We start from the raw sequence: 19,140 nt of genomic DNA, 5'->3' as shown, positions 1-19,140 counted from the left end.
ATCAGTGTCAAAGTAAAAGAGTTCCCTGTTTAAAGTGTAATGGTAATTGGTTGTCCATGATTGGTATATTTGCCTTGCTAGTAAAGTCCCTAGTGATGTGCACTGTGTGTGCCAGGGCTAGTAATGCCAAGGTGCACGGAGAAGGGAACTCAGGTCTGCAGTGTAGAGCCTGCGCGCAGTTTGCTAAGTCAGCATGTTGTCCTCACAAGTGCAACTTGTCAGGCCTTATTTTCCCTTTTGCATACACCGGAGGTACCCCTATGTAGGTCCCGGGTAACCCCTGGGCAGGGTGCCGTGTAGGTAAAAGGCAGGACATATACTAAGGTGTGTGTTATGTCCTGACAGTGAAAACACTGTGTTGTGTTTGTTAGCCTAGTTTCCAGTAAGTTTAAAATGGAGCGGTGAAGTTTAGTATGCATGAACTCGTAGTGTCATAACACATCTTTCTATGAAAGTTGTTTTGTCTGTGTATTCAGAAACCACTCCTTTAGAAAGTGGCTGAGTTTTGTGCTTTAAGCATTTCTGTGTGTCTCTTCTGAATGTGGATTGACTGTCTGCATCTGTGGGGTGAGAGGAGCTGGGAGAGGTCTTGACCCAGGGAGGGGTTGAGATGGCACCAGGCTGCCCTGCATCTGGAGAGTAGGGGGAGGAGAAGCCCGGGAGGTGAAAAGGCCTGGGCTGGGGCTATAAACCAATTGACCCATCTCCTGCTGAATGATTAAGGATCCAGACCTCCAGTATCAAAGGGAAAAGGGTGACACTGGGAGGGAGACACCCAGAACTGATTTAGGCAGGGGTCAGGGACCCCTGAGCACAAAGAACTTCAAAGACATGAAGGGGTATAACTAAGACAACTGAAACCCCTAGAATTTGGTGTAGTTTTGAATGGTGAAATGGACATGTCGAGTCTGCAAAGGCTTTGACCTCTTTCGTGATCAAGAAGAACCTCTGCCAAGTAAGAAGTTGCTGAAGAAACTGCTGGATAGGACTGACCCTTGCTTCGTGATCGGGGGCTGGCCTGCAGTTTGTAGGTTTTACTAAGGAAGAGACTGAAGGGACATTGTAGTGGGTGGTGTCCCCCCACTTCTTGAACAGGACTGTGCTTTGTGCTGTGTCCTGAACCCCAAGGGCCCGAGGTGAGATGGCTTCCTGTTTGGAAACACAGGAACATAAACGTTACCGGAGAAGTCCCAAGCAATGCGGTGTGCGCGTGATTTTGCAGCTTGAGACCCTCGGAAGTAGTGCCTTGTGATCGTGGGCACACAGGAGTAAACGGAGACTCGGATGCGCAGGGTGCGCGTCGTGGTGCAGCCAGGGCATGTTGGTGAGGAGCGCCTGGTCATTGTGTGCACCGAGTGAAGAAGTGAGTCTCGGACGTGCAGGGTGCGTGTCAAGGTGCAAGCCAAGGTGTTGGTGAGGAGCGCCTGGTCGTTGTGTTCACCGGTAGAAGAGAGGAGACTCGGACGCGCAGGGTGCGTGTCATGGTGCAAGCCAAGGCATTGGTGAGGAGCGCCTGGTCGTTGTGTGCACCGAGTGAAGAAGTGAGTCTCGGACGTGCAGGGTGCGTGTCGTTTGTGCAAGCCAAGTCGTTGGTGAAGAGCTCCTGGTCATCATGTGCACCCGGGAGAAGCGGTGAGACTCGGACGCGCAGGGTGCGTGTCGAGGTGCAACCAGAGACAATGGTGAGGAGTGCCTGGGTAGTGTGTGCACCGAAATCGAAGTAAATCTCTACAGTGCTGAGTGCAGGTCTCCGTGTCCACTGAGACCGCTGGAAGGAGGGCCAGGTCATTGGGCCCTCGGAGTTAAACAGGAGCAGCCCAGACTGGCAGCCCCAGAGGAGCTGAGCCGCCGGCCCAAGCTCGCCGTGCCCATTGACGGAGTTCTGGATCAAGGCCCGAGTCGCTGAAGGAGGAGAGGAGAGTGGGGTCACGCCCCCCCCCCCCCCCAGGTAACGTGGATCACCAACTGGGGCGGGAGGGCGGTCACGGAGGGACACTCTCTCAGCCTCTCGCTTCTGTCAGATGCGTGAGCCTGTTGCTTCAGCTCAGATCGAGGCCCATGCTGACCCAAGGAGGGGCAGTACTGGGGCTGGAGTGAGAAGTGGTACTTTTGTGTCATCATTGATACGTGTTGGGGCAACTGTTACCGGAGCACCTAGATGGTCGTATTACACTTTGCATTATTGATGCTAACGAACTATCGAACTGTCGTATGATGCCTGACCTTAATTGTGCCTGACGAACTACGTGCTGGGTGTGCTACGCACTGCGTTATTTTTCCCTTGCAGAGTACATGATTGTAACGTGGCACATTGCATTAATTCTTCATCGCACCGTATAGGATTATAACGTGGCGCATTGCATTATTTCTTCATTGCACAGTACATGATTGTAGCGTGACTCATGCTTTGTTTCTTCCTTTCACAGGGCATGCTGGTAGTTATACTCATTGCATTATTCCTTCTATTGCAAAGTACATGACTGTGGCGCTACGTATGGCATTGTTTCTCTATTGTACAGTACAGTAGTATATCGTTACGCATTCCAGTAATTCTTTTCTTTTGCAACGTGTGATTCTAGCAATACGACTTGCCTGACCTTTTGGAAACGGTTAGAAGTAAGCTTAACTGTTGGTTAGAAGCGGTGGTTGGGATTAGAACCTACCAATCCACCGGAAGGAATACTACCCATTATTACATGTTGGTTTTGTATCATGTGGTCATATCGTATATCTTCTTATATAAAGATTATACTCGTTTACAAAAACCCGTGTGGAGTCTATTTGTGGGGGTCATCATTGGGTTGCTATAAGTGTGGTTGCACGTACTGTAAACTCGTGCCTTGGCTGCTTGTGCCAAGCTACTAAGGGGTTGAGCAGGGCTCTCTCAGATGTGTCCTTACTTAGCCTAATTTTGAAACGAGGGGTCCGGATCTCGCACCTGGTGACAGCGGTGTGGGACAGGGACTCCTGCCTCCAGCATTTGGTGGCGGCGGTGAGAGATAAGGACCCCCACTTCCAACATCAACAAATTATCTAATGTTGAAGCCCACAAAGACTAAATCCATCCTATTTGCCAACAACGCCAAACATCTTCTGATTCAATCATTACTCCATATTACACCCGACGGCCTCAGGTTCACCTTAGACTCAAACGTTTCACTCAAAGCATTGTGAGGAAGAATAAAGCAGCCCGGGTCTAGCACTCTCTCGCTCATGAAAAAAGTGAAACCTTTTCTTGCAGTAATAGAGTTCAGAACTTTAGTTTAAGCCCTCCCCCATCTAAATGGGGGCAACACCCTGCTGAACAGCATTCCAAACACCACTTTCGCTCACTTGAAAGGCATCTTCCACACAGTAGCAAGGCTCATCAAGGGGCTGAAGAAATCTGAGCCACATCACCTTTTGGCTAGAAGATCTTCCCTGGCTCTCCCTGCAAACCAGAGTCATCTTTAAGATCAGCTGCATAACTTACATGCACTGTAAACATAGCCCCTATCTACCTAGCTAACAAACTAACACTATCTGGAGTTCAACGCCAGACGAGGACCTCAGACATCAGCTGGTAAAAGCCTAAATCCTGCAGGAAGGAGACATCGGAACTACAGCAACTCTTACACTTCAGAAAGAAACTGAAAACTTCACTCTTCAAAGTACGCTATCTCAGATAGGCTGACTTCTCACCCATTCCAGAAGTCTACCTTTTACTCTCACGTATCCCCCGCCTTCCCTATGTCCGGTGTGCAGCGCTTCTTTGCTAGTCTGCTAAGTTCACGCTTTAGGAATACTAAAACATACATACATGTTAGTACACCTAAGCTTATTTGGGTAGTCTCATTGCATCTTGTGTGGGAATGTATCATTTTTTCATGTGAATGTGTTCTTTGTAATCTGGGGCTCACCAATGTCTATTAGCAGAACAACAAATAAACATTTCCTATTATGCATGCACACATCCATTACAATCCTCTGTGAATTGTTCTCAACATTGGGTCAAGTAAATCGTGTAAGTCTACCAGCTAAATAACAGTGTCAGTTCAAAAACAAGCATTGGCATAGCCAATAGGTCTCGCCTTTGAGACCTTATAAGTGTTTAGCCATGCAACAGTTGCATAACTAAATACTTATAAGGTCCCAAAAGCGAGACCTATTGGCTATCGAAAGTGATCACGATCAAACATCAAAGCGGCCGTGCGGCTGCGAAAGTGATAGTAATCGCGGTAAAGCGCGTCGCGTGCGCCCGCACACATGCACTGTAGCTCTAGGCTGGCCTGGTTGCACTTTTTGGAGCCCTCTCAATAAGTCTCGCCAGACCAGCGCATGCGCTGGGTCAGGCGAGACCTAATGACTATCATCCAATTACATATTTTTTTTAAAGATTCGAAATTACAGATTCTTCCACTCGGGTTTGAAAGGTGACCATACAATGCTGTTGACATATGTGAAAGAAATTATTCTGGAGGTCTGTCGAATGCCAAATAATTTCAATATATAAAGAAAAAATATTAAGGATAGCATAAGTCACATTAATTTGTCATTGAAGAGAAGTGAAATGGATATGCAGAGCATACGTTCTTATATGGTACTCCTGTTGTAAGGGAGCAAAGCTCTCTGGGATGACAAGAAAGCTGTGATGAGATGAATGTCATTTTTAGGAGTATTGCTAGATAATTTGAGAAATGAATTGTATAAACTTGCAGTATTTGTCGTAGAATGATTTTCAAATTGATTCTTTAGGACTATGGCTGAGAGAGCTGCTCAATTTGCTAAGATGTTCAAGCTGCAAAAATCATTACAGGAAGATTGGGCAAGGAGTGCAGAAATGAAAAGGCAGAGAGACTGTGAAGAGGAGAAGATTATTCAGTAAGATTTGCTCCTTTATTTCAGTATACATATTCTTTACGTACTCTTGAGTGAATGGGTGAAGGAACAGATGACATAATTGGTATGCTGAGCAAGTAATGCAATTTACAAACCAACAGCATATTGTCATATAACAAAGTTTTCCAACATTTGATCTTTTATATATTCACATGCTTGAATCATTCTCATTTGCCAGGCTGGGAATCCCCGGTACACTAAAATAGCAGTATGCAGTATAAAATCACCATAGGCCTGAAACAACATTGAATATTTAGTAGCACATCTACCTCATTTGAAAGAACCCACACTTCAGCCAAAGAGGTGGAAGCGTAAGCTCTCCTACTGCCCCGAGCATCCACCATAGCTCCGATTTCTACTGCACGTCGTGTGTGAGGGAGTCCCTTGGCAAAGCTCTGTTCTGACCTCTCACTGAACAGTAGCTCTATTACTTTCTTGATTTGCCTGGGATATGAACCAGCCCCATCATCAGCACTAAATTACTGTGAGTTGTATTTAAGGTAATTTATATCAAATTCTGGGCCAGGGAGATCTTTTTATCTAACACACAGAAGGTGATGGGAGAAGGATTGCAATAAGTCTAACCACTGTCAATCGCTCGGGTAGCATTCCAACCCATTGTTCTTTTGCCCATCATGCCACCCCAGTTTGAACCCAGCCATATGCAAATCAGTCTTGACCCTGCCCCAATAGGAACTGGCCATCCAGAACTGCCAAGCAAGGTCCTCTCTGAACTGGAACACAAGCAACCCAAGACTGGTTTTGCCCTTATTCGGGCTCTTCAGTCGGGTGTACCCCGAGTGATTGCCAGTGTTTAGACAAATTGAAAGCATTCCTCCCACTTGTGTGTCTTATAGATCTTTATATTTAACAACCAACTGTCATCATGGCTAGCATAGATAGTTCAGCCATTATTTCTCTATTGGAGACCAAACTTTCCTATGGGAATTAAAGTGTGAATTCACACTTTTGGAACCCTCCTGTTTCTTGGCTCCTGCTTGACGGATCAGCTCAAACATTTTAACAAAGGAGCCAAAGTGGATGCTTTTATTTCAGAAAGTATAGTTGTACAAAAACCCATAGCTGTCAGAGAACTATGAAAAATATTTCATGATTCACTGTGTGATAGGGATTTTTTCTTCATAATGACAGCCCCTAACCGTTCTTCAGAACTTTAACAATGGATCTAGGACTGTGTGGCAGGGAGTACCAAGTTTTTTTTTTATAACTCTTTTTATTGAAAATAAACATAAATCAAATAAAAACAAACCTTTGGCAGTTACAAAACAAAATACAGTTCCTGCGGACAGCAGGAAATATGAATGAAACAAAAGAAGACTTTGGGTCAAAGGAAAACGCATTAATATCATCAGTCCCAGCCTATGGTGTTACATTGTCAACATCAGTCGTCTCAGTGAGTGGGGTGCAGATATAACCTCTACTTTCATTCCAGGGGCCCCACACTTTGGTCCATTTACCCGGGCCACCTGTGCTTTCATACACCACCCTCTCCACTTGCATGCACCAGTCCATGTCCAATGCCCAATCCACGTGTCTGAGTGCCAGCCCTCCCCCCCCCCCTTCCAGGCTCTAGCAATATTGCGTTTAGCGATCATACATCCCAGTGTGACCCAGAGCCGTTCACATCTGGTTAGGTCAGTGGCTTCCTAAACATTCAAAAGATAGAGACGTGGGGATATCTCAAATGATTTATGGCATATTTGGGACATGGCACCATTCTTCCCCAGTATCTCTGAAGGGCAGGGCAATCCCACCAATGATATAGAAAAGTACCTGGCTGCCCACAGCCCCTGGGGCAATCCAGAGAAGACAAGAGATCCATCTTAACGAGTGCCGAACTGGTGTAGTATGCCCTATGCAGCAATTTAAGTTGTATCAATTTAAAACGGGACCGGATCGCCACCTCCCGAGGCGATGCCAAGGCCTCCCTCCACTCTTCGTCATCGAGCTCTCCCACCTCATCATTCCATTTTGCCCATAGTTTACCCATGGAGTCGGGCATATTATTAAGAATCTTACGGTATGTCAGGGGAAATTGCTCGTTCTGGGAGGTAATCATCCTATAGTCTATCTTCTAACGGGGAGGAAACCGGCAGTTCGGAGCCTCTGGGAAGCACCTTTTGCAGTGCACTATGTACCTAAAGGTACCAGAACGTTTCCCCTGCCTGAAGATGGTATTGCTGTTGTAAATCACTAAACGGGACAACTCCACCCCCCCCCCCCCCCAGCCCAAAGGTCACCCACCGTGGAAAGGCCAATTAAGTCCCATTTGTCAAACCCTGGGAACCTCGAGAGCATTCCTAGCTGAAGAGACTCAAGCAGTGGGGTGGCCTTCGTAATCTTACCCTTCCATCCCAACGCCGCCGTGGCTGAGTACCATAAGGAGACCGTAGTAGAGGTCGGAGTGAACTTGGGTGCATATTTCTTCCCACCATACAGAGCCCTGAGAAAGTTACCAGAAGACATATTATACCTGTCCATTGCGTACGTCGGATCCGCCATGGGCCGATGCATCCAGCGGTTGAGAACCACCAGCTGCGAGGACCAATAGTAATATTCAATGGCAGGCAGGGCTATGCCCCCATCATACAAACTTTTAGTGGACTTGGCGAGAGCGATTCTGGGAGTACCATTATTCCATAATAAGGAGCGTACCTCGGACTTTATAGAGAAAAAGTATTGGGAAGACACCAAAAAAGGCGTATTCTGCAATGCATAAAGAAAGCGGGGAAGTGCCATCATTTTATAAAGAGCGGCTCTACCTAAGAGCGTGAGAGGTAAAGAATTCCAGTGTTGCACATCAGCACGGAGCCGCTGGAGCGGAGGGAGTAAGTTTTGACGGTGGAAAACACCATCTTTGGTAATATATATACCCAGATACCGAAACCCCTCAGTAACGATCTGGGCCGGACAACCCAATGGGAGTATTGAAGGCTCACCACTCAAGACATAAACCAGAGATTTATCCCAGTTGATCGTATATCCGGAATATTTTTGGAAGAAAGCAAAAATGTGCAGCATGCTATGGACGGAGAATCTTGGTCGGGCCAAGTAAAGTAAAATGTCATCGGCATAGAGGGAAAATTCTGTCTGTCCAATCTGGTGACCAATTTAAACCGCGAATCAGGGGGTCACCTCTAATCCATATGGCCGGGGGTTCCAGGGCTAAGGCAAAAAGAAGAGGTGACAGGGGACATCCCTGACGCATGCCTTTACCTAGCTCAAAAACGGCTGACCGGGCTCCGTTAACTGTAACCCGGGCCAAAGGGCGGGCATAAAGCAGGCGCACCCACGATATAAAATGAGCGCCAAACCCATATCTCTCCAGCACCACAAACAAAAAGGGCCATTCATTCATATCGAAGGCCATCTTAGCATTCAAGGACACTATCACTGAATCCTCCTGAATAGTGGAGGCCCGGCCCAACACCCCAAACAAGCGACGCAGATTGAGTGCAGTATTTCTGGCCGGCATAAAGCCAGATTGATCCGGGTGGATCAATTTGTAAAGACATGGGGAGAGGCGAAGGGCCAAGAGCTTGGCCAATATTTTGACCTCGGGGTCCAAAAGAGAGATCGGTCTATACGAGGAGCAGCGGTCAGGAGGTTTGCCCGTTTTATGGATGACCACAATGTTGGCCAGTCTCTGTGTAGCTGACAAAGTACCGAGGGATACTCCTTCGCCGTACATACACACCAAAAAGGGCGCGATAACAGGCGGTAATTTTGTAAAGTTCGATTGGGAGGCCACTCGGACCCATGGCCTTCCCAGATTGTAGCGCCCCAATGGCTTTGGAAACCTCCTCAGAGGTCAAATCAGCATCGAGGTCTAACACCTCCTGCGGATCCAGTTGTGGTAAAGGCATTGTGGAAAGCAATTCAGCTGCCTCGGCCTGGGTGGATGTGGATGAGGGGGTATAAACTATCTTAAAATGACTGGCAAAGGCACCTACAATCCCAAGCTTATCATGGTGCCAGACATCCTGCAAGTCTAAAATCTCCGCCACCCATCTATTGGCCAACTCCTTCCTGTCCAGCCATGCCAACAACTTACTCGCTTTATCACCAATATAGTAAAGATGGTGCGGAGTGGCTCGATAATAGGCCCTAGCGGCGTCCTCAGCTATATCCTTCTGCTTTATAGCCAATGCATGGGAGACGTCCGAGGAGGCGGAGGCGACCATATCAGCTTCTGAAGTTGTCACTTCCCTCTATATATCTTGCAGTTGTTTGCACTTCTCCTTCTTATGCCCTGCCACAGCTGCCACTCCGCACCCACGGATCACAGCCTTATATGCCTCCCCCAGTATTATGTCAGAGGCGACAGAACCATCATTATCAATAAAGTAATGTTGGTTGGCTTCCAGCAACTTGGCACGTACCGCTGGTACGCGAAGATACCAAGGAGGGAGCGTCATTTCGCGGCCATTGGGGGGGAGGGAGGAGGTGGGAAATGCCTCCATCGTAGGTGACAATAGGTGAGTGGTAAGAAATACCCCTTGGAAGAAAAGTAATCTCTCCAAATTGTGTAGGCTGGGTTGCCTTGCAAAACAAATAATCAATGCGAGACAGACTCCTGTGTACCCTGGAGTGAAAAGTGTGTTGCCTGGATGTTGGGTTACATACACGCCACACGTCAATCAAACCTAAGGCATCTAGAAATTCCATCAGGTGCTTGCCAGGTGGCTACCCCTGCTTAGGCGGCAAACGATCAAGGTCACCACTAAGAGCTGCGTTACAGTCCCCTCCCACCAACATTTCACCCTCCTGTAAAATTAAGAAGGTGTTAGCCCAGGTCAGTCAAAGTACAAGAATGAAGTTTGGGGGGACATAAACAGAGATTACATTTAAAAGCCTCCCCTCTCACTGCCTAGAGACCAAGAGAAATCTACCCCGGGGGTCGGAAGTGTTTTTAGATACCTGGAATGGAAGGGAGGTGCGTACCAGAATGCCCACTCCTCAGGACCTACGGGTTTAGCCCGCGTGTGCAATCAGTTTATAGCCCCACCTATTAAGTGCGCAGTAGGAGGTACCCTGAATATGCGTCTCCTGAAGCAAAATCAAATATGGGGACTGTCGTTTTAAATATTGCAACACTATACTCCTCTTGATGCGATCTCCCAACCCATTCACATTCCACGAGAGTATTTTGAGGCGGCCCCTAGATGGACTAGGATTACAGTCTGGACTCATTAAAATCCGTGAAAGTGATGCCCCCCCAGCAAGTGAAAGAGCACGATTAAACATTCTATTCTGGCAGAGGAGACACAATAATGAAAAACCATCACAAATGAGCATTGAAAATCACCAGAACCACATACCCAGGACCCAAATGGTGTTGCAAATAAGATTGTTCGAGAAACTGCACCTAGAAAAACGAACTGGCTAAAAGCCCTCAAAAAACCCCAAGAATCCAAAATCAAAACCCTGGATCCTCCCCCTCCCCCCCCCCCCCCCCCAACCTGCAACGTGGACTCAAAACTGCCCACCCCCCCCAATTTGCAGAGCGCCTGTAATCCCCGTTCATCTAAACTAAGGAGGGCGTGTCCCGCTGCCGAGCCACCCGACAAACCCCCTAAACAAAGTAATGAAGCAGCTGTGACACTTGTTATCAAAACCCAGAGGCCCGCAGCATATGCAAATAAAGCAATTCTCGACCCCGACCCCCTCAGCGCACAGCAAAACAAATTACAGATTAGCATCAGTCTAATAGGGTTTAGGTCTCAAAAACAGCGATAAGCAGAAGAGCGTTACCCCCCCCCCCAACCCCCTGAAATGTGAATAAATACCCATCATGACCGGAGAGCTGTCTGGGTCCAACACATGGTTCAAGTTGTGGACGCAGTGGACGTACCGCAAGGATCAACCAGTCCCATTGCTACCCGAGTGGTCCTGTGAATTATCCAGTCCGTGCCCCTGGGTTGGGGACAATCAGTGATGGCAGGGAAGAAGCACGCCATTACTCAAGCCAATCCCACGTGTCCTCGCGGTCTGAAAGAAACGCGTTTTCCCATCAGCCTGGACTCGCAGCTTTGCTGGAAAAAGCATGGCGTACTTAAGGCCTTCCTCTCTAAGGGCTCGCTTGACCTCCAGGAAGAATCTCCGTTGTTGCTGCTCTTTAAAGGTGAAGTCCGGAAAAAAGGTGATAGTGGCGTTGCCGAGTTTCAGAGGTGGGCCGGTCCTGGCCGCCTGAAGGATTATATCCCGGTCCCGGAAGTTGAAGATTCGTGCCAGCAAGGGTCTTGGAGGAGCTCCTGGCCTTGGGGGACCCCTGGTCACCCGAGGCACCCGTTCCACGGAGAAGTATTTCGAGAGGGATCGAGATTGCAGATGTTTCTGTATCAACTCAATTCAATTCAATTCAAATGATCTTTATTCGGAATTAGTACATCCATAAAAGTGCATACAGATTAAAAAACATAAAAACATATATAAAAATTTAAGAACAAGATTTCCAGTTGGGTTTGAGCAGCATATATAACAAAGTGCAAAGTTCATAATAAGGGTATACATAGTCTTTTTAAGGACAAGATTTTCAATTGGGTTTGAGTAGCATGTATAACATAAAGTGCTTAGTACATAATAAGGAATACATGGTCTATTAAAATATGTAGTTTGTGGATTCCAATTTATCCACTTCCATAATAATCATACAGATCCAAACACACATATAATTGATTCTATATTCAATTTATATTAGAATTGTAAGGTGCAATATACATTCAGTGACCATTATGTGTGTTCCATACTTGCCCTAGATCTTACACAGGCTTTTATAAAACAATTTACAGTATGTATAACCTCGTCTGTTGACAACATTTGTAGAAATCTCAATGCCAGATTGAAGTCCCTTAGGTTATATTTACGGAGAATCGGCATTAAATATTGGCGGGTATACAACTTGTAATGGCCACAGAAGAAAAAATAGTGCAGCAAGCTTTGTTTTCCACCCTCTGCACAAAGGCAATCCAGCTTTTCTAAACTTTTATTATAGCCAAGAGGGAAGCTTAGTAGATTAACAATGCTTCCATCCCGGAACCTAAATAAAAGGCTCCGGTTCCATCTTCCAATTGTGATTGACAGGTATCTACAAGGCTTGTTTAGATTATCATTGTCTGGATCAGTTAATTGCAGATATTTAATCACGACAGGTTTTACCAGTTCGGATCTCCTTCGTTCCTCCTTATATAAATCAAACAGTGCCCGTTTTACACCGTTCTTGTGAGCGGGGGCAATGGTGTTAGGGGAGCTGAACAACAAGCCTTGTCCCACACTCAACAGGCTATTGTTGACTGCGTTTAACCAGGGTATAAGGTGAGCTCTTTTGTGTAATAAACAATCGGATATTATACTGCGTGTTAAAGATGCAGCTGGATTTGACCATATTTTTATCCAGAAAAGCGCGGGCCTTGATCTAATAAAGTCGGCAATATATGGCAGCCTAAGTTCATTATGACAAATAAATGTTGGCGCACAGGGAACTCCCCCCAGTACCCTTCTACAAAATCTATTTTCCTCAAACTGGAGAGACGTGCTGTTACAATAACCCCACACTTCTGCTCCATATGTCCCAGTTGGTTGGCATTGGGTACGATAAATGTTGAGCAGGGGGGAAATGACATCAGCCAGTTTGGGTTGTCGGAGAGATAAAATTGAATTGATTGATTTACCAATTTTATTTCTCGCATAGGTAGCATGTGGCTGCCATGATCCTGTATTAGAGAATAGTAACCCTAGATAAGGGAAGGTGCTGGTGTATTTTAATATATTGTCCCCTGATTTAATCGAAGTAATGTTGTACTTTTTGGGTCCACAGTTCATAATGAAAGATTTTTTAAAATTAGTACTTAAGCCCAAATCGGACATAAAAGCAACAAACCCATTGATTAAAGTGCGTAAAGCATTCGGGGTACGCCCCATTAATACAGCGTCATCCGCATAAAGTAGGGTAGAAATGGGGGAACCATTTATAATTGGTACATCCTTTGTATTCTTGCTCAGGGAGCAGCTCAACCCATTAATATATAAAATAAAAAGCAGTGGGGCGAGTACGCAGCCCTGTCTAACTCCTCTGCTAATAAAAATATCATCAGATAATTCATCATCGTTATTAATACGTACTCTGCCTTTTAGATCCCTATGTAAATAAGAAAGAAAATATACCAGTGAGTCGTCCAAACCATAATCAAGCAAAAGTGACCACAACCTAGAACGATTAACAAAATCAAATGCGGAACTCAGATCCATAAAACCTAAATAAAGCGGGGACTTTTTAACAATAGTATATTTGGCCATAATCAAATTCAAATTAAGGCATTGTTCATTAGTACCCACATGGCTTCTGAATCCCAATTGACTGCAGTGTAAAACATTATTATCCTCAGCCCAGTTTCTTATCCTTTTAAAAATTACCCTTCCTAGAACTTTTAGCGTATTATCGATCAGTGAAATCGGGCGGTAGCAGGCAGGATCCGACCTGTCACCTTTTTTAAATATCGGTACGATGACACTGTTCGACCAAGAAGCGGGAATTGAGCTGTCAGCCAAATTATTAAATAAGTTACATAATAAGGGGGCCCAAAAATTGATTTCAGATTTAATCTGGTCGATAGAGAGACCATCCGGGCCTGGGGCTTTATTGCTGGCACTCTCAAATATAGCATCCTCGACCTCGGATATTGAAAAATTCAATCGGTCAACAGTGTTGGATAGGGGGATAGTGTCTGAGGAAGTGGGTAATATAGCATAAATTTTAGAAAAATGTTCTGCCCACACCTCACCGGTTATATTGCAATTGATTGGTTTGATGTTAGAACCAAAGGATCTGAGGGACTTGACTTCTCTCCAGAAACCTGTCGTGTCTTTTAAGGAGGCGGAACGCGTGAGAGATTCCCAGTGATTAATCACTAGGGCCTCAGATCTAATACGTAACACAGATTTGTATTTTGATCTTAATTCTCTCACAAGTTGAGTGTCCCTAGGATTGATTTTTAGGGCCGCCCTCAGGTCCCTGTTGGCCTTAGAGCAGGAGGAGTCGAACCAGCGAGGGCCCTGATCTATATTAGGCCTAGTTGGTTTAGAGGATTCTCTTTTAATAGCCCCCCAAAGATTGCCAAAAGCAATGACCACATTGTCGCCTGAACTAATGTGCGACAGACAGGTCTCTATAACCGTAGGGTATTTTTTGATTACTCTAGCTAGAATGTCTTTATTGTCCACCCCTTTCCATATTAATCTTAGTCTGTCGGTAGATAGAACCAAATTTTGTGCCCCCAACTCTGCTCTCGGTGCAACCTTCGTGGTCTGTGGATTATCTAAGTATATTCTAAGCGGGTAGTGATCACTGTATGCGGAACAGATGACTTCTGCTTTTAAAATTATATCACACAAAGTGGGACAGATAAATATATAATCTATCGTAGAAGCACAGCCCTGGCCTATATATGTAGGTGTTAATATGTTGTTTGCACTAGAACCAGCAATTTCCATTGCGTTTACTAAATCACGGGAGGCTAGATGGTTTTTCAACTCTTCACCGTTTCTACATGGACTATTGCGGTACATATGAGCATTAAAATCCCCTCCGATGCAAATGCCATCAAAGAGCCCATACTTCTGCCCCTCCATGATTTCATCAATAAAATTAAACAATGACAAAAAATTGTCATTAGGACGAGTAACAAAATCATTATTATAAAAATTAATTATGCATAATTTCATCCTGTCGATGTACTTCATAGCCATAAAACATTTACCCGGAGTAGGAATCAATTTGGTTTGTACCCCGGATTTTATTTTAGTCCACCTAGATAAACCCCCACTGGGACGTCCCATAGGTGAAGTAGAGGCCTTCAAATTATAACAGCAAAAACCCTCCATTGTAGGTGTAGTTATACACCAGGTCTCTTGTAGCATCAGTATGTCACAGTTATTTTTAACCCATTCTAACCATTCTTTAATTTTCATTTTAGTATTAAGTCCCGCTATGTTCCAACTTACAAAAGATAATTCGGAATCCTGGGGCAATAGTCTTTGGTTCATGGGTTTTTCTCTCTCTACAATCCAAGGCAAGGGTTGTGGGACTTCCAGGGTTTCAGTGATTGATGCCAAGGATGATTCGACTAAGTTAGTCGATAAGGGTCAGTCTAACATGTCCAAATTTGACAAAGGTGCGAATCTGTTAAACATATTGAATGGAAATGGAGCTGACTGGAATTGCAAAGGGGGTGACTGGAAATGCATTGATGGTGGTTGAAGTTGCATTAAGGGTGGCCGTGATTGCATTGTAGGTTGTCTGTAAAAGTAACTCAAAGGTAACATAGTTACAACCGTAGAAGTGGCAGAGCAGTTACCATTCCTGTTGAGTAGAAATCTTGCAGTACCAGGGTTTTTAAAATTGAGGACGATACAGTCACCTTCCTTATCTTTAATTAAGGGGCCGACCCAAGACACCCTACGAGCCGATAAAATCTCTCTTGAGATATCGAATCCGACACCTTTCTGCTTAGTTAGTCAGTCTATACATTTGTTTTGCAGTTGCACCCATGATTCCCCCTGATCCTCCCTCAACGGTGGTACTCCTGCAAGGAATAGAACAAAGGGACAGGCATCCGGTGGCAGATGTAAGGCAGGCCCTTGATGTTTAAAAGGCTTGCTTGTTCCTGGTTGCCCAGTACCTTTATTGTTAACAGCAGTTGGTCTTGTAGCTGTTATAGGTTGGATGGAACCGTTTTTGTGGTTACTGGCATTTTTATTAATACTAACGGAAGGGGCAGGTTGTCTGGGTGCAGGCGTTGGGGTAGATTTGGGAGGTAGATTGGGTTTTATCATGTTCTTCCCTCCATTAGCAGATCGGGGTTCAATTATAGGTAGTACAGTTGAGTGGGATAATATTCCTGGGTTGCTCGTGCCACCGCCCGGTAAAGTTGGAACTTCCTGATTCTTTACTGACAGAGTGTTGCTTAAAGATTCAAGTTGTTTTACAAGACGGTCAGCTCTGATACGATCCAAGTTGACAGACCCCTTTCTTTTTGCTTCTTCGTTTTTAACCAGGTTATCTAATCTATCAAGTCTTTTAAAAACATTATTAAATTGATTGATCATTTGCTTCTCCAGACGATTAAAAATAGTATCCACTATAGTTTCTATAAGGTTCCCATTCTGTTTCGAGAGATGATAATTATCTCCCATTAGTGTTGTTTGGGTCCATATAGTGTTAGTGGTCCCACTTGAGTCAGTAGTGGTTGCGGTAGGAATATCATCATCCGCAACCACAGGGTCTTTATCCACAGCATAAGTAGTTTGTGCCCCAGTAAATTTTTGTTTATTCCACAGGCTCTGGGGCGTGGGCTGATTCTTGCTAGGTGGGAGTTGTTTCCTTTTATTGGCACTGGGTTTGGTAATGCCCCTTTTACGTTTTTCCCCTCCCTGTTTATTGCTGATGTCCGTAGAACCCAAGGTAATAACGTCATCCTGGGAGGCAATTGTAATAGAGGGAGCAATTTCAGACAACAAGGATACGGGTGGTGTTAGAACCAATACCGGTTTTGTAATTACAACGGCCCGCGATAGTGGAATCCCAGGGCTATTTGACAATGGTGTCGGCTGAATACTATTGTTAATGCAGCTCATAGACATTCTTCTTTCAGTGTCAGCTATTTCACTTGATACCAAGTTCAGTGCATTTTCAAGTAGGGACTCAAATGTAGCAGGGGGGAACGGGAAATCCTCCTGTGTGATACCATCATTGACAAACTCCATGGTAGGAGACAATTCCAACTCACCACAGACAAGATGTAAATGTTAAAGGGGTGGCCCGCCCGACCACTGTAGTCCACTGACGGCCACAGACGGTCCCGCCCTTGTCCCGGGCTTCTCCCGGCGCCGCCCGCGCGCATCCCGCGATGCGGGAGGAGCGTCGCTCTTTTATGTGCCTTCCGGCGCGTGTGAAGCGCAAGGCACTCTGGGGGTTGTGGTCTCCGGTCTCCGGCCGCGAGAGGTGTCGGTGGCGGCGGGGAGACACAACAAGGAATTTCCCAGCGGCAGCAACGCCAGCTCCGAAGCGCTAGGAAGAGTTCCCCCCACAGGTAGGCGGCAAGTGTTGTTCCGATGTCCGAAGTTCCCGCTCTGCAGCAAGAGCGTCGCTCTTTTATGTGCCTTCCGGCGCGTGTGAAGCGCAAGGCACTCTGGGGGTTGTGGTCTCCGGTCTCCGGCCGCGAGATGTGTCGGTGGCGGCGGGGAGACACAACAAGGAATTTCCCAGCGGCAGCAACGCCAGCTCCGAAGCGCTAGGAAGAGTTCCCCCACAGGTAGGCGGCAAGTGTTGTTCCGATGTCCAAAGTTCCCTCTGTATCAACTCCTCCACAAACAAGCCTGCAGTCTTCCCCTCTGATTTTTCAGGAACCCCCAAAATAGACATTATTTCTCCGAGCTCACCCCTCATAGTCCTCCAGCTTCGCCTCGAAGACGGACACTTGAGACTCCAGGCATTTGACTGTAGCTTCAAAGGATTTTGATGAAGCCGACAAGGTTTTGACAGAATCCTCCGTTTCCTTGACCCTGTCCCTCATTTTGCGAAGGTCGACGCGGGTGAAAGTAATTTCTGTCATGACATTATCTATTTTAGCCTCCAACGCAGTGTGCACTCCCTGAATGGCCATCGTTACGTCCACGAGGGATGGGCCCTCAGCCGGCGTCTGTAGCTTCTCCCCCGTCCCCGCCTGTTCATCCTCCGCAGCCCCGGTCCTCGAGTGCGCAAACTTGGACAGTTTGGCCAGACCCGATTGTCGAGTCCCTTTGTTGGTGGCCATATCACCAATGTCACCACTGATGATTGACAATTGTGGGCAAAGCTGGATACCAGTGCGCTCCGAGAGAAGAAAATGGAGGGGGGGGGGGGGGGCAGACCATAGAACGAGTCCGCCACCACCCCGTATCCAACTGCGTGGGGAGGGCGGGGAGGACTTGTAATTGTGTCACTGCAGTAGGTCCGCCTGGTAAACAGGCCCACAACTTAGATGCCCGACTCCAGCACCCAGCACACACCCCAGTGGCGTCCTGAAGTGGTCGGGGTTCGTTGACCAGCAACAACTGTAGAAGCTGGAGTTCACCCCTCTGCTCCGATCCACCTCCATGAGGAAAACACTGTCCAACCGTCCAAGAGCCGATGGGGGACGAGCACTGCTGCACAAAAATTGGGGGCGATGACCTTCTCAGCTCCCTGCGCCCACCCCCGCCTGTAGAGCAAGAGGGGGGGGTGGAGGATCAGGGGATAAATACCACGTTACTAATTTCCCCTCAATTAGGCCTCACCAGAGTCTGCCTGGGACACGGTCACGCCCTACTCCGTCATGTAGGGCCCAAGGAATGTGCCATATAATGGCGCACACGTAGTTCCTGGTGAAAGGCGCGGTCCGGAGCCCACCCGGTGCAGCGCCGCCTCAAGCATTCCACATAGTCCCCCCGACGTTCCCGTGGGTGTGGGGGGGCTGCCAGCCACTTTCCTGCCCTCACCTGCCGGGAGGGTGACGCTTCCAGGCCGAGGGCCTCCCCGCACTCGGTGTCCGGGAGCCGCGCCGGCGCTAGCGTGCTCCAAGCATCTGCATGGCCTGCGTGTCCCAGCGGCCCCGGCACCGGATCTTTTCTTCAAGGCTCTGGCACCGTTCCCTCAAACTGCGTCGGAAGAGGATCGGAGAAGTCCTCAGCGCAGCAGCCGTCTGAATCACGGCGGCGCGTACGGCTGCAGGATGTGCATACGGATGTTTTGAGGGTGAAGGTGGCTCAGAGCTGTGAGGCCATCACGGTTGCCTGCAAGCCACACCCCGGGTGTACCAAGTTTTGAGATAATCTTATCTAAATTATGCCTCACATTCTCTGGCAGTATTATTTTCATGCATTTGAGCTATAAACACATTTATTTTGTAAGTTCTACAAAATATGCAAATTATGTGGGAAGTGCGCCACATCTTTAATTAATGTAGTAAACGCTGCAGCCACAAAATCATATAGATGCACTAGCCCTCACTATTATCCATTGCTTATAAATAATTTTTCGTGAAACAAAACGTAATCATTCCATTTTCAGTCAGTTCACATTGTTAGCTGCATTTTGAAGAAAAGTTCTATGTACCTGAAAAAAATCACCGTGATATTAAAAAAAAAATACATAACTGGTAACTTGTGTAATATGTTTGCATATTCCTGTCTCAGGGATCTAGTGACAAGAGGAAGCTGAATTTTGAG

General features: G+C 46.6%; 1 protein-coding gene across 1 annotated transcript in view; it reads left to right on the top strand.

Moving 5' to 3' along the window:
- CCDC81 (coiled-coil domain containing 81) overlaps positions 1 to 19,140 on the top strand; it is a 316,574-nt gene that overhangs the window by 293,448 nt on the left and 3,986 nt on the right. The window contains exon 14 of the mRNA XM_085623150.1: positions 4,735 to 4,860. Within this exon, the coding sequence (XP_085479276.1) occupies positions 4,735 to 4,860 (126 nt within the window). The remainder of the gene's footprint in view (positions 1 to 4,734; positions 4,861 to 19,140) is intronic.

This window comes from Triturus cristatus, chromosome 8, assembly GCF_964204655.1.
Source record: "Triturus cristatus chromosome 8, aTriCri1.1, whole genome shotgun sequence".
In the NCBI taxonomy this organism is placed as follows: Eukaryota; Metazoa; Chordata; class Amphibia; order Caudata; family Salamandridae; genus Triturus; species Triturus cristatus.
This window is presented reverse-complemented; position numbering and strand designations above follow the sequence as displayed.